General features: G+C 51.8%; 1 protein-coding gene across 1 annotated transcript; it reads right to left on the reverse strand.

Moving 5' to 3' along the window:
* On the reverse strand, positions 1 to 13,352 carry LOC100908471 (ras-specific guanine nucleotide-releasing factor 2-like). The gene is made up of 6 exons (XM_029112724.1): positions 13,189 to 13,352; positions 12,490 to 12,637; positions 9,652 to 9,891; positions 2,332 to 2,465; positions 160 to 239; positions 1 to 23 (listed from the first exon to the last, which is right to left on the reverse strand). The coding sequence occupies exons 1-6, from the start codon at positions 13,350 to 13,352 to the stop codon at positions 1 to 3; spliced, it is 789 nt and encodes a 262-aa protein (XP_028968557.1).
* Positions 13,353 to 15,616: the final 2,264 nt, after the last annotated feature.

A 15,616-nucleotide genomic window follows, 5' to 3' on the forward strand; every position in this document is an offset into this window, starting at 1 on the left:
CTAGAATCTAATAGAGAGGGATCCTGAGGAAAAGATTAAAGATCGGTAAGCTGCTCTTTCAGCACGGAGAGAGTAATGACGAATAGAAGAATTCGCTAGGGTAGAAGTTGAAAAAATGACAATTCCAGTGCACACTTTAGAAACGGGCGATCCACTTACCAAGAACCAGCGTCGGCCAACTTTCCATCCGCGCTGTCAGACCCTTAAGAAATATTTGATGCAGAAACATCAGGGTTTCACTGGAACGGTCGGATCAAAAGATTAGACTCTCTGGTTGCTTCCGGCTGTTATTGTCTGAATGAAGCTCTGGACTGGTCGCCGAGATCAGCATGTTTTTCTAAGAGGATAAAACGGAAAACTTTCGATTCCGGCACCCCGACAATCAGGAGACCAGGATTCTGAAACTCGATGTATTCCCTACTGCTCAGCTCGCAAGGAATTCTGAGTCCGAATCCGAAACCACCGACAGCGCACGGAAAATTTTCGGGACGCTGTCGTTCTTTCCCCGAATGTCGAGGCGGTCGGCACCGAGACCATTTGAAAGACGATCCCGGATGATTAATTCCAAACGTGATCACGACCGGGGTCTCCGAAGGCCGCGATGAGAGACCTAATGAGACGCTCATTGGAGAGGCCAAGTGAGGTGAACGGAGGGGGACTGTTCGAATATTCACCAACGCAGGACGGTCCCCGTAAAAAGGAAAGATAGCCAGGCTCCCCAACCGGAGCAATCGAGCGCACTCTGGACTTTCGCTTCGCTTGTTCCCACCGACTTGCGGCGGGTCAAGGCTGCAAACTCTAATTCTCTTGATCGATCGAGTATGAACGCATGCATCGCGGGAAAAAGAAATTCTTTCGACGTCCGCGAATCGGATACCGAAGCATCCGACTGAACTGAGGAGCGCTCTTCCTTGTCGACCGAGGAGTCATTGAGCACCCGGAGGAATCCAATCAACCGGTGATGTCGAGGCTCCGCGCCGTGATCCGGACCACGGCGCGGCGCATCGCACCCATGAGGGAATGAGCTCCATGACGGAATCGGCTCCGCAATAGTGATAATTTATGCACGCATTTATCTCGATCAGTGACGTGACTCAAATAATCGCCGAAGACACGGCATCGGAGACTCTCAATCCTACGGAGAGAGGAAGGGGGCAGCTCGAGCATTCAATGGCCGAGATGAGTTGAATGGAAGATTGAAAGAAAGATCTGTAATCCGCTGAAGTGAAATGCGGCTGCGGAACTAATCGAGCGTGGGCATATCTCCAGCTCTTTGAGGGCTGTCTCCTCACCGCGCCCGTCAGAGTTCCTGCGAACGGTGAGCCGCTATTCCCTGTAGGTGGATGAAGTAATCATGGGAAATCAATGGAACCAGGGTCACCTTGGGGATCGGTCGTGGTAGAAAACCACTGAGGGAAAAACTGGAACCCGAGGGAGCATTGGCGACGCTGAATTCCTGCTATCGCCGCTTCTGTCAACGTACTTATTTGAGCTGGTTGGTCGGTCGCTCGCTTGCTTGCTCGCTCGCTCGCTCGCGGGTCTGACGGTCGTTGAGGCTTAGCTAGGACCTGGTATTGCTTCTGCTGCTCCTGCCGCGGCGAGCGACGTCGGCCGCACTTGCTGAACCTTGAATCCTTTTACCGCGTCTGCATCACTTAGCGCTGAGCCCTCTCGGTTAAACCAAGTGTAAGAACAGGCCGCGAGCGAGCGCGCAAGCGGCACCGAACATGCAGAGAGTGAAGCACGCACATAATCACCGCGGTCGTGGCGCTCGACAGTGCTTCCCAGTCAGAACTCACTTCAGCGTTTCTCGGTTCAGGTCCTTGTCGTTGCTCCTTTTGCTCGCCGTAGCAGAAGTCGCGAGAAAGAGCAACCTATACCTCGCTCGAGCGACAGAATTCGGTATTACGTGTGGCAATCATTCACCAGCATGAATAAGGGATCAACGACAAGACGGAGAGGTGCTTCTGAATGTTGGGATTCACCACTCCGACGGATGTCAGAGAGGAATATTCCGCTCCAGCCGGTCATTCTCTTCATGAGACCGCGCCTCTGCACTCGGAGCATGAAAAATGTCTCCTCTGCGGATAAAGCCAGCGAGAGATTTAATTCCTTTTCCCGGAAGCAGCCGGATTGCGATCCGCGAGGCTTTCACGTGTGTCTTTCCTGACGAATCACCAGCTTCTGACGATTCGCATGTGACTCGAATCCACTTGCATTCATAGCCATCCGCTTGTGGAGGGAAGAGGAAAAAATCCGACCCAATCTGAAGAGAGCGACAGCGAAATGGAGGAAAGGCAGCGGAGATCTCTTCCGGAACGTCTGACTCACCTGTTCAGGAAAATGGAGCTAACTTCGTCGTGAGTACAGGGGGGTTTTTGGGAACTTGCCGCCATTTTGAACGGTCTCAGGAAGCAGGAGACAAGCAGTTGAAGTTGTTCAACATACTCTTCTTCGGACTCCACCTGAAAATGCGGAAAACAACGAAACGCCATTAGCGACGGCAGAGTTCAATTGAGTCAGTTCTGTTTGACTCTGCTGCGTTTCCCGAACTCGCCGTGCCGGTGCTCTTCCCTTCCTTTTTCTTCCGCTATCAAGAACAACTTGTTCGTCCCCGACGGTCGTTTTTCCTCTTTTTGTAGCCGCAGGCTTGTCCGCTTCGGCAAGGAAGCAGTAGGGCTCGAGACGCTCACACAAACGCACACATACCTACCTCCAGACTCAATCGGCCCGGTTGACAGGCAGGAGGAGCCTGACATCAAACGGACGCAGTCGGATGAGATGCGTTACGAGTTTTCGAAGAGACGGAATTTCTCACGGGATTCCCTCACGATTCGAGAATTATTGGACGTTCGGCTCGGCCAGCGCTAGCCCGGTATTGCCCCTCGGGGGGCAATGGGGACGGAGCCGAATTCATTAGTAAGAAGTAGAATCGAATAACCATCACAGGCCGGGTTATCCGCGGAAACCAATCCGGATCGAGATACTTTTGATTCGCTCCCGATCCTGACCACGATATGGAAACCGCTAATATGAGAAGGTAAGGGGCACGCTTCGCGTGTCAATCGAGCTGTTCGTGTCGCGTAGCAACGGAGTTTTAATGCTGCTCTTTGAGTTTCCGGATATGCTCATCGAGATATATCCCGGCAGCGGACGTCATGGAGAAAAATCTCTCAGCGGGTTAATCATAATTCCTATCAATCAGCGCGGTGTCTCTCTTTCGGCTTCGTATGAGGGCTGAAGCGGTCACTCTTGAACTTTCCCGAGTAGCTGATCCCCCCCATATATAAAACGCTAAGTCTGTGTGTCACTCTGTCTGTCTGTAGACAAAAATTCTCACCGATTCCGACCAAAACGTCTGTGAAGCACGGACACCCCCTCCCATTGCTTGAAAGCACATCACCAGCTCGAACCTCATTTCGACACAGAAGTTATGCATCTATTCAAAAAGATCTACTTGATGATCTGGAAATTCCGCCCGATCTGCCGCCGCTACCGTGACGCGGTCGCCCCTTGCGCTCGCGCCAATGCGACGGAGTTCTGTTCTGCCTGCGTTCGTTTTCTGCGCTATAGTCAATTTTCCATTTCTACCATTCCGGGAATATTCCGAAGAGTGAATTTTCCATTTCTAGCATTCCGGGAATATTCCGAAGAGTGAATTTTCCATTTCTAGCATTCCGGGAATATTCCAATTTTTACGGAGATATTCATAAGGACCCATGGCCCATTCCGTCCGGAGTATCAGTTCAAACCCGATAATCCCTATGGAAATGACGGACAATTTTAATTCTGCGCTCCGTCTCCTTTGCCGCCGCGGCGGCGCGGCCGTTTCCGTTGTGAGACGCCAATGCGAATCTACGCAGAAATAGGCTCGAGTTCAAGATTTGCTCGATCGATTGTTTGCTCATCTTGGGGGTTCAATTGACTGTTCGGAATAGCGTTCAAGACTTTTCCGGTTGTATAGTGATATCATCAGGATTATCTATGGCGGATTTTCATGACGAAGATTGCGAGCCGACGAGTTTTAGAAACCGTCAGAAGGTGGTTAGTGCCAAAGCCCAACAACGAAATCATTTTTCTCATGGAATTGAGCGCATCGCGACAAACCGCCGCAATTCCTGACGGTGGATTTGCCGCTGCCTTCAACCTACGAATTCTCACCCGCGCAATCAGCTCGGGATTCCCGTTTGAGTCCACATTAAGGAGCGCGGCCGAAGGCCGCGTTCCCCAGGGCTGGTAATTGATAATCCTGATTCGGGACGAACAATGGGCAGTCGACTCCGAAGGTTCACGCGATTTATGATGAGTCAGTCTGACGCGTCGACGTGAAAGATGTTCGCATGGAGAGCGATCCTCGACGTGCGAGCTGAATTAGGCTTCTAAGACCAACAGTACAAACAGCATTAAGAGCTGAGTGAGTGAGCATATTTTCGGCCGCAGAACCCGAACAGCTGTCACAACATTCCATCAAGTCGGTGCCCACTAGTGGTGCCCGGTCGGATTTGTTTGCGTGAAGTTTCTCCTTTCGTCGCTCGAAGCACCAGGAACCCCAGTGAAGGAACGGGATGAGGAGCAACGACATTCGATGGAAACGCTCAACCTGAGGAGCCATCGTGTACACGGGAGCGGGAAATCTCGTGGAGCGGGCTGCTATGCGAGGTGAGCAGAAGACGCGGCGGCGTAGTGAATTATTCGTCTCACTGTCTCTTCCGCTATCTTCGCCGTGTCTGATATGACTCTTGTTCATTTCACGATCAGAGCCCGGCAATATGCTATGGACGTCCTCCTCCTCTGATCGACTCGGACGAAATCGTAAGAGGAATCCGAGTGGGCGAACTTGGACGAGGACTTCAGCGACTGCGCCCCGAGACAGAAGGGAGATCCTGTGTATAGAAGCAGCGCCTTTTCCGGCTATGTTTTACTATGAATGTTCGGGGAGAAGCTCGAAATCTCCACATCATCACGTATCAACCGCCGTCTCCGCTTGCCGGTGCCTCGGGATCAATGCCAGTCGACGACAGGTCTCTCCGCCTCCTGCAACCTGACTGGCAGGGACGAGTGGGCGAACAGGTGAAAAGCCGCGCAGACAGAATGAATATAGACGGCAGAGGGGGAGACGGCGTCGACGACACGTCACTCCTTAGCGTATTTGAACAAGTCCGCTCTTGCGGAGTATCAGCTGACTGGGCCGCAAGAGCCGCAGGTAGTCATCCGAGGACATCCGCTGAATTGCTCGCCGGCTGATGCCCCGGAGGATGCTGCGATGTCACCGCAAGTAACGAGCTGATCACAATGGAAAAACGCTGCGTCCGGAGCTCGAATGAGCCCGCGCGCACTCCAAGCGCCCGACCCACCTACCACGCAGCCATCCATCTCTCAATCGAATCTCTATCTCGGTTCCGCTCTCCCAAAGGTACGAACCCTCACGACAAAATAGGGAAACCATCCTCGAAAACGCGCTCTCGAGCTGCTTCCCTGTCGGTCTCGGCGGCTTGGATGGCTGTCGTTTGCTTGACTTTGACACACGACAAGGGTCGACTTAACCCTACCGGGGGCAGAAATGTGCAAATTGGCATGCTGACTCGTACCTCTGCAAGCTCTCGTTGTCGGTTCCTCACCGTGTTCCGAGCCAGCTTGAACGATTCTATCAGTCGATTCTACGCCTCACGCTAGCGCATAGCGAGGGCAGTGGAATTTCATTCCTCTGATTTCGTTCAGCGCCCTCGAAAACCGCTTTTCGGCTTTGCCTTCACTCTGCTCAGCTGGGCTCGGCTCCGCCAACAACGTGAAAACATCTGTCAAGTGCATTCTCGAACCTGAGCATTCAGTGATTTCATATAACGAATTTAAACGCCTTCACTCAAAAACCACAGACGCAACCTTTGGTGCCCCATGGGCCTGTCTGCCCTCCAATCCGTCAGCGACAGTTGGCCCGCTTGATATTTTCAATTGTTGTGACCGTTCGACTCGTTGTGACGACGATCCGTGCCCGGGTTGAAGATGAACGCCTCCCGGACAATTCAATCCGAAGTGCTGACCAAGCGCAGGATTCTACACCGAGCCAGGAACCTCAGGCCGATGACGTACCGCGTACGCTCCTCCGCTTGAAGGATCCGGAATCGATCCAGATTTGGAAGTAGCCTTCTCACAATGGCCGAGAGAGATATTTCTCGTGCGCCTTTATCAACGAGTCGACCGAGCGAAAAACCGATCAAGCAGTTTCCTCCGGAAGGCCCGCGCGCTGAGATCGATGTTACTCCGAGAAGCGAGGCGACCGCCGAGCAACTTCCGAAAAACTCGCCATGGATCCTGTTCATCCTAGCCAGGGTGCCCTCCTCCGGCCGACGATCACAGACAGAATTACAGGAGGCTTGACGTGTTCCTCCAGGAGATTTTAGGCTTATCGAAGACCGTAGTGAAATATCATCGCTCGTCGGTGGCGATGAAAAAACGGAGGGCGGGCTCCGACAAAAATTCAGCAAGATCTCAGGAAGCCTAGCTCGTCGGGTACCTTGTTTTTGAGCTCCGAGGTAAGGGTAAGGCCCGTTACTTGCAAATGAGAGAGTAGGAGCACGAATGTTTCTGCTGCGCTGGCTGATTCCGAGGCAACTCTCAGCCTTCGCACCGGATCCAGTCGACCGACGTCAGTGGCGCTGGTTAAACATTAACGCCTCCGTCCACAATTCGCGCTGTTCACTTTCCTCTACTCAATAAGTTAGCTCGCCGTGCACTACAGACTCCTCCGCCACCGAGGAACGAGACCGGTGATACGAGAACGATCGGAGTAGCTACACGAAGGCTCAAGTGAGCTGACGAATGACTCGAGGACAGAACCTACGTCTAGAGGGGGTTTCAGAAATGAGGTAAGGGCTCAGGTGAACTCAGGGATCACCGGTCAGGAGCGTCTTGTTGTTGCACTCCGCTAAATGGAGCATTTGCACTTAGACGGACGGATGGGCGGCGGCGGCGGCGCCTCCTCTTCTTGCTCCTGTCGTTTCCTCTTCGTCAGGTAGTGCTTCTTCCTTTTCTTCTGTTATTGCCGCGAGTGGCTTCGGTCGTCGCCGCGGCCACCACCACCACTTCGTTCGCCTCAGCTATCTAGTCAACTGATAGACTGAGAGCGCCGCTGCTGTGCAGCCGGGCGGCTAACAATGGCATCCCTCGTAGGCTTAGGGCGGACAAAGCACAACAACAAGGGAGCTTGCCGAGAGCTCCATTCGCTCTTAGTGTGTTGCTTCGGAATTCCCGCCGAGCGTGAATATATGTATGTAGGTACTAGCGCGACCCGCGCGCTGTGCCGCGCCCCTGTGCACCACTTGATAAAAATTCACCAAGAAGGAACAATTTATAAGAACAGACTACATAAGTCAAAGAATCCCTCACAAATGACAACGATAAAAAAAAGCGTCGGAACAGGGACCTAGTCTTCATATGACCTATTCTAAACGATTAAATACGTATAGCTTTTTACGCTATACCAGATGAAGCCATTGCTAGTGCAAGCCTACCCTGAGATCGAATTCTCGCCAAGCGAAGCGATAAAAAGGAGGTTTCTTCTGTCCCCCCTTGTGCATCTAGAAAATAGAACCTTCCTTCACGCATCCTAATTGCTTCCTCGAGCGTATCGTGAACATCACGTTGTTCCGGTAACAATTTCGGGAGATTGGTTTCCACGAATAAGGCTAAATCCTGAGCATTGTAGTTCCTTCCGCGGTCAATATCAGGATCAGAAATTCTATTTCCTGATCTATCAGTTGCGAACAATCCGAGTTGATTCAATCGTCGGTTCATAATGGATATGCACAGCGCGACCCGCGCGCTGTGCCGCGCCCCTGTTCACCACTTGATAAAAATTCACCAAGAAAGAACAATTTAACATTTTTTTGATAACAACCACATAGTCATCTGTCGGCATGAGCTCAAGAGAAGATCTGAACACTCGTACTAATTCGTTGTGCCGACGCAGCATGTCCTGTAAATCTGCAACAATCTCACGGATTGTTCCACTGTTGAAACGACGCCTCTGATCGATTTGCTCGTTTGTGTCGCCCATGAAATAAATCTGAAGGAATTGGTGATCAGCCCCCGGTAGCGGCAAGAGAGACCCAGCGCGATGATATACCTGACCTTGCACTTTGAAGGTGGGCATATAATTGTCTCGGATGATTTCCGTCGCTCCGGATGATGTCATTTGGAAACATGACTTATACTTTCGAATGTTTTTCAAAAAATGTCTTGACTGATTCGTGCTCCCAGATATTAACGTCGCTAAGGGCTCAGGCGGCGGACACAATTCAGGCAACTTGACTTTTCCTCCCGCACAGCACATGCCTGGGGTCTCTTTAGCAAATTTGAGTGCTCGGCAGAAATAACATACCTGATCCATTCTTCCTATATTCACACCACGATGCTTGCTGTAATCTATACCAGGGTCATACTCAAAAGCCGCAAGGTTCAAATCATTATGTATGCTACGCCTGACCTGAACATGCCGGGCTCTATCAGCCAACAATCTTTCCACCCGTTCGTCCTCCGTTTCCTCGGAATGGATTTGGAGAGTATGAGATTGGACCCCATCCAAGCGCGCAGGTCTTCGCTCATTCGTTTCATTAACTCGTGTCCTCGAATGCCGCAAACGGTCTACTTCCAGTTTCGCATTTCGACGATCCTCATCCTCTGTCAAACGCGCTCGCGAGTGCCATATTTTGTCAAGCTGCAGCCAGGCCGACAACACCGTCGAAAGCCCCTCGACGCTTCGGAGAGAACACGAAAGAAACTGTTAGAGTCTCAGCTTAGACATCGGATATCCCGACTGAGCTGGACTCATCACAAACCTTAAGAGCACCTGCGGCACCGACAGCTAATGTCTTCCCAAAGGAGCGAGATCAGAGATTATTCCGGAGTCCGATTCCGATCGAATTCATGGAATGTCATCAAAAAATAACGATGTTAAACGAAAGAGCGCGAAACGAAAAATAACGAAGCTCCCCCAAGAGGCAATTTGAAACACGAAATGACTGAATGACGGAAAAAGGGTCCGTTCTTCTCGGATCTGATAGGCTTAAAACCTTCCCAGGTACTACGTGCCTCGTCACGACAAATTCCAAGACTAAGCTACCTTTAGTTTCCAAGAATAGGCGACCATGACAGAAAAGTGGACATTCAATTTTATATATATAGATATGGAAAACCGACTTGGTAAAGACAACGCTGAAGACGACGAGAACAAAAACTAAGCAAGTCGGCAGACGTTGCCTGGATGTGACTTCTGCTGCTGCTGCTGTTTTATGCCCGCTAGCGCTCGGCGGTCCTACAATGAGGAGGAGCAAAGAGCGGACGCCGCGGCGCGTATGGTAGGTATCTCTTGCACAGCAGCCGATTCGCCTGGCTGATTCTTGTCAGCTCGGCCTGTCTGTCTTGCGAGTATCGCATTCGTTGGACGACGGCGTCGGCTCAGGGACTAATACTGATGCGAAACGTACGAACGTCTTCTCGCCAGAAAAGGAAACTCGTCCTCGTATCGATTCGGACGTGGGAAAATATAGAATCCACGGGGCCGGGCTGCGGGATCTATCGAGCGAGCCGGAGCTCGCGTCGTCGATGAGGAACTCCCGGAGTTATCCTCGTGGATGATAACGAGAAGATACGTACCATGCGGAACACGAGCGAGTTTCGTTTTCTCATGTTTTCGGCGTGTGGCGAGCTTATGTACTCCGCCACAATCTGCTTCCATCGACGGCGGCACAACCAACCTCGGAAGAAACTCTGCACTTTTTTGATCTTCTTGATCTCCTCGCTCTCTTCGCTCGTAGCAAGTGCCGGTGTGCCGTCACTTGCGAGGATCATCGGTCTGCTTGGGGTAAGACGCCACTCCTTTTTCAACGTGCAGAGCTGAAATTAGCATTATCAGAGTCAGTCGGGGAATCGTTAAGCCGAAAACGAGCCTCTCAATCCACGAGGGTTTCCTCGAGGATTTTCGTCGAAGATTTATTGAAAAACTCCAAAGCCCGATGAATTCAGGACACGCGGCGACGCCCCGAATCGTTCGGCATCACGGAAGCAGAATTAAAAATATATGGGAATTCCGGTTCTCTGGTGCCTTCGGAATTACGTGACGGGGCCACGGAGATTACAGGAACAATTATTCAGCGTCCAAGAAGTTGAACCCGCAAGCAGGACGAATGCAGACGGGAGGAAACGAGCGAATATATGCACCTGAGAGAAGCAACTGCTTGGAGTATGAGGTGGCATTTTTATTATATAGAAGATGCATTATGCATGGGAGGGGCACGCGCGAACGCTCATCGTGGCTTTGGTAGCAAACCTCACATACATATAGAGTACGTCTTGACGCGACGTCAACTGTCGAGAATCTCGGGAGCTAGACAATGTGTTACCGATAACACTGACGATCTCTCCGGAGGCCCGGCCGTCTTGCCTAATGTCGGCATCGGTGCGTATGGGATTTGGTGAACTTATCGAAAAACCCACTCCTCTCTCGTGAGCTCAGTGTGCCGAAAGCGTCTCCCGCAACCCTCCCGCTATGCGCCGTTCCTCCGGAACTGGGTGCCGGGCGTGAACGAACTCATATGCAGAATGTCTAGACATTCTGCCAATAAAGCACAATTGGAGACCTAGAGACCCGTGCAAAGTGCATCGGGGAACACGCTGAGACAGGTTCCACCTTAAGAGTTCCTGTACGACGCGCGCCGTCTGTTTCGAGTCACCCAAGCCGGGCTCCGCTGCCGGCTGTCAGAACGAACGGAACTCCGGAACAGATGCGCGCGTATCTTCGTCTCTACCTCCGAAAATCTCTGCGAGTCGCCCCGAGTCAGACTCCGGAGGGGGGGGGGGTCCCTTTGCGACAGGTCCGACCGGCGACGCGACGCTGGCGCCGCCTCAGATGACATGGAGATTTCTCCCCTGTTCGCGGCCTCCCGAATACTGGACATGAATCTCCATTTAGTCCGAAGGTCTCGACGATCCTCCCGGGTTTTTAGGAAATGCGGATTCATTGGGATGAATAAGTCGGGGAAGGGATCGATTCCCCCTGGTGAGAATCGCCGCTGCAGAGATTCGAAACCCTTGTTGAGATCGGGAGATTTCGTACGCTTTTCCAGAAGCGTTCCCGTCGTAGAGAGAGAGAAAATGGATGGAAAAGAGCACACGAATGCGGCTGATCCTTCCCTCCGTCTTCCCGCCCTCGTTCCACGCGGGGCGTAATGCGAGGAGGGTGACACTTTTTTCGGGCTAGATAATCTCATTCAGACAAGTCCGAGGTGAACCACACGATGGGTCTTCATGGTGCCGCTCGTTCTAGGGCAAAAAACCCACTGCTCTCCTTGAGTTTCTCCTAATCCCCTCTAGGAAACCTCGTCAGCTTATCTGCTGAGAGGCGCTAAAATCGATAATTAAAACCACTAGGTCCCTCGGTCGAGGCGTGGAAGGAAAAAATCGGGTGGGTCCTGTAGGAAGCGAACTCTGATCTTCGTGTAGTAGTTACGCTCCGAGGACCCGGGAAGCACCGAATAGCGGTCAGCAATCCTCGATTCACACGATTTATTCCGCCGTAGGCTTTGATCTATGCCCACCGAACATCAACCCTCATGAGGATTCTTTTTTTTTCGTCCCTCCAGACCCTGTCCCTCAATACGGGAAATGCTGCCCGTTCCGAGACAGAATCGATCGTGATTTGGGACTGATGTGAAAACTTGTGAAGCCTTAACCATTGGTCCGACCTCGGGACTCCCAATATCCTGAGGATTATTGTTCGGTTCTCCGCTTTGTCTCGAATGAGAATCCCGGAGAATGAAGAACTCAGGGTGAATGTTGCGGAGTTTGATTTTCTGCCTACCCTGCTCTGCAGTGTTTTTCCTTGGTGGGAGCCGCTGGAGCTGACAACCGCAAGCGACTCCTCGTCAGAACATCACTAGAATGCCTAGCCTCCCTCTCTCTCCCACAGACCTCTGAATCTTCTTCCTCTGTGGTTGGTCTCTCCGCTGTTTTTCTTCTCTGCTTCATATTCCCGATTCCCGAACCATCCCGACCGTAAAGTGTATGCGTTGGGTTCGACCCGGAAGGCGGGCGTGTTTCGGAAATTGGATTTAATGTTGCGCGCCATCGTTTTCGAATTGCAGGGCAAGAAGAAAATAAATGTTTTGGAAGGAATCGGCGACGAACAATGCTCGTACATTCATACACAAGCGAGGCCGAGCGAGCTCTCACCCGCAAGGTTCCCGAATCACGTCGTTACGCGGAGTGCCGCTTGAGCTCTCACTCAGAAGAATTCATGGAATCCTTGGCAGAGGGACTCCGACTCGAAAAAATCGAGATAGATTACTCTTCACGGAGCAGATCCCCAAGGGCGCCCAAGAAGAACTACGGCGAACTTTTCGAAGATAGTTCTGGATGAATCCCAACCCGGAGTTCAGCCCAGGAGTATGTGAAGGAAATCGTAGTTTCGGGAAGGAGGAAATAAAAGTCGCTCACCTCGGCTCGGAGCTTCTTGATTTCGACAGTGAGCTCCTCGCATTGTTGAGTGTATTGCCACTTTGCAGTTTTTTCACTTTCCACTATTTGTACGAGATGTAGATGTTTTTGCTCAAGTTCTTCCTTCTGAAGAACCATTTTGCTGAAACTGGAAGGGGAATGTCAGTAGGTGAGAACTTGACATAGCCGATATTCAGTGACGGGATCGAGGTTGAGATTGCTTGCTAGGCGAGGGGCTAGAAGATTTCGAAGCTCGCGAGACGAGACGCTCGATCGAACGTTCATGCGTCAGCTAAACATGGAATGCTCCCGAGCGGAAATCCCGAATCCCCTTGTGTATACGGCCGTTTCGCGCCCACTGGTATCCATGCAAACAGAGTCAAGTCAGTCTTCCTGAATACAGGCAAATGAATACGTGCTTCACATACGGAGCTGGCGAGAACTTCCTACAGCCGGGGTCGAAAGCACCGCGGCATGAAACGCGTAATTAAGCCATTTGCAAGCATGCTCTCGCACAAGCGACATACGCAGCGAGAAGAGCCTTTGAACATACAGGCGACACGACAACGAAAAGATGAAAGGAGCTGCTTCAGGACAGAAAGCGACAAAATGTGAAAGACGCTGCTCCGGGTGAGCGTGCGAGGAACACGGTCGAGGGGGATCTAGAGAAACAGAGAAAATTGTAAAAAGGAGACATACCTCGCAGCGTCAATGGCTTGAACCCAGTTGTTGCATTCCTGTTCGGTCTCGGCCTTCAATTCGTACATGCGAGATCCCTCCTTTCGGTAGCTGATTTGAAAGATGTACTGAAAGGAGAAAAGCAGAAATATATTTTTCAGCTCCGCAGCATCCACGGTCGCCATTTTTGATTGGAGTTTCTTGCTATTTCCTCGGCTTCTCCTGAGAGCGGCAGCAAAGGCAGGCGGAAAACGAGACGGGGCCGGAACGAGACGAAGTCGGAGACGACAGAATGAAAGACAACGCGACCGGCGGGATCAGTTCGTACTTTTCCAAGGAATCAAATAAGACTTGCGACTCGAGTACCGGGACTCTCGTCGTTTCCAATCCCGCCTCCTACTGTTTGCCAGCGGTCGGCGAATCGAAACTACCCCGAGCTCGGGAACCGATTCCTTCTGCTCTATCTATTTCGAGTTCAGAACCCGACCGACTGGACGCCGAGGTAATGACAAACTCTTATACAGGATCGGACTCGGACGCGAGTATTCGGAGGGGGCATTTTTTCCTCCTCAGCTCACGGTCGACAATTCTCCGTCGTACATCGTTCGATAATTGCGGAGTTGGGAACATATTCCGTTTTGCAACGATTCATTCACCATCATCCGTCACGCGAAGCGTTCGACGGGAGGAGGGAAGAAGCTACCTAATTGAGCCAATCCGAGGACAGAATTGTGGCTCATATACATGAGAGCACATCCTGCCGAGGGATAATCGATCACCGTGACGCAGCATAAAGGCGAGCGGGCAGACGGCCAGGAGAGGACGTACGGCCGACGACCGACTCCCTCGATGTGCGATCAAGCAGCGCTCCCTCGAACAACCAGTACCCTGAAGACCACGGCCGCGTGCAATCCGCGATGAAGACCGTAAAAGCAGCCACTGGGATCATCCGCCTTGGTGACAATGTCGACGTGCGGCAGGGTGAATACGATTTATTTTACATTCATTCATATTCATACAATATATATATAGATATTCGTTTCAAAAGCGTAGAGGCAGGCTCAACTTTTACGAACGTCGAGCTTTTGTCGCAATCCCCCTGCCGTCCTAATCCTCAATCGGATCTTACAACGATCCTCGGGACGACGAAACGAGCAGCGAATACGGCCACCGAACAAAGAGCTGAAAGTCTCCGGTGTTTCGACGAGACCAGCTTTCGAAAGCGGCCGCAGCCCCGAGTCGCCGTCCTCCGCGAAGATTCGTCTTCGATTACGCGCAGCCATCTTGCGGGTTCACCTTCGGAAGCTCCGAGAGAACGGAACGACATGTTTATCTTGCGTCCGAGAGGGCGAGGGACAAGATCAAAGGTTCCCTTCGCTACTCCCGTCGTTGTAATCTAGTTATTATTGTTGTTGCTGCTGCTGCTGCTGTCCAGGTAAGAACATTGCGGTTGTCTGCTAATTGTCACATACATATCTCGCGGGGTATTCCGTGACAGGGAACGGAATGAACGATTTGTCTCCGTATGATACCTTCCAGACACCCCGTTATATCCATACATCTGAGCGAATTCCGCCGCTGATGGTGAGAGCTCGCCGGAAACAGCTTCTGATGGAAGAATTCCCCGCATCCGAAACATGGAAGGGGACAGACGCAACACGCAATCTCTCTCGCAGCGCTTCTCGTCGTCGTCCCCCTTTGTGGCGTCTTCACTACTATGCTCTCGTAATCAAACCCTACGATCATCATCAGTTACTCGGGGTTTTATAACGACAGCTGGCTCGTTCATACCCCGACACATAGTATCCCGGCATCTACTCGGCTGTACTTCCACGTGAGAGCGTAATCTCAGCCAGGTTTGTTTCTCGGAGCGAATCGGATTTTCCGTCGCCGTTCCAAACATAAGGATGGAATCACTGCCATCGATTCCGCCGCATTCGTTCCTCCGCTACGTAGAAATAGAACTGTATTTTCTTGGGAGACCGGTCCAGATGGCAAAACAATAATACGGCGGATTTGGCGTCGCTCCGAAATCGCTTTGGCGTACGGGCTCGAGACATTGAGGACCTTTTCTCAGAATCGAACGGCAACTCTCAGAAAACGTCGTTGAATCGGTAAGCTGTTCCAACTCCCCCACCGGCCGGATAACTCCCAAGATATGGTCCGAGCCATGGGCGAGGCCTCCGTACGAGGAGCGGGAGCTAGAGACAAACTCGAGGTCGAAGTGATATTCACGCCGCCATGTGGCCGATCGTCGAAGTCTCCGGGAAAGAAACTCTCCAAGCTGCGAGCTCGACGTCGCCGACGGTGGTACTGCGAGCAGCGCCGCTCTCATGGGCACTCACAGATCTCCCTACGGATCGTACGTTACGGCACGATTAGCAAACTCAAAGGACCAGAAAAAAGAACTTCTTCGTGGTCTTTTCACTGTCCCACTCGACTGGAGCGG

This window comes from Galendromus occidentalis, unplaced genomic scaffold (genome assembly GCF_000255335.2).
Source record: "Galendromus occidentalis unplaced genomic scaffold, Mocc_1.1 scf7180000077525, whole genome shotgun sequence".
In the NCBI taxonomy this organism is placed as follows: domain Eukaryota; kingdom Metazoa; phylum Arthropoda; class Arachnida; order Mesostigmata; family Phytoseiidae; genus Galendromus; species Galendromus occidentalis.

Bases quoted from the DNA above. Each gene is read 5' to 3' on its own strand.
- LOC100908471 (XM_029112724.1), bottom strand. From the start codon at position 13,352: ATGGCGACCGTGGATGCTGCGGAGCTGAAAAATATATTTCTGCTTTTC. The intron at 9,892-12,489 runs GTGAGCGACTTT...TGCTAATTTCAG, and splicing joins TCAAGAAGCTCCGAGCCGAG to CTCTGCACGTTGAAAAAGGA. The intron at 2,466-9,651 runs GTACGTATCTTC...CCGCATTTTCAG, and splicing joins ACTCGCTCGTGTTCCGCATG to GTGGAGTCCGAAGAAGAGTA.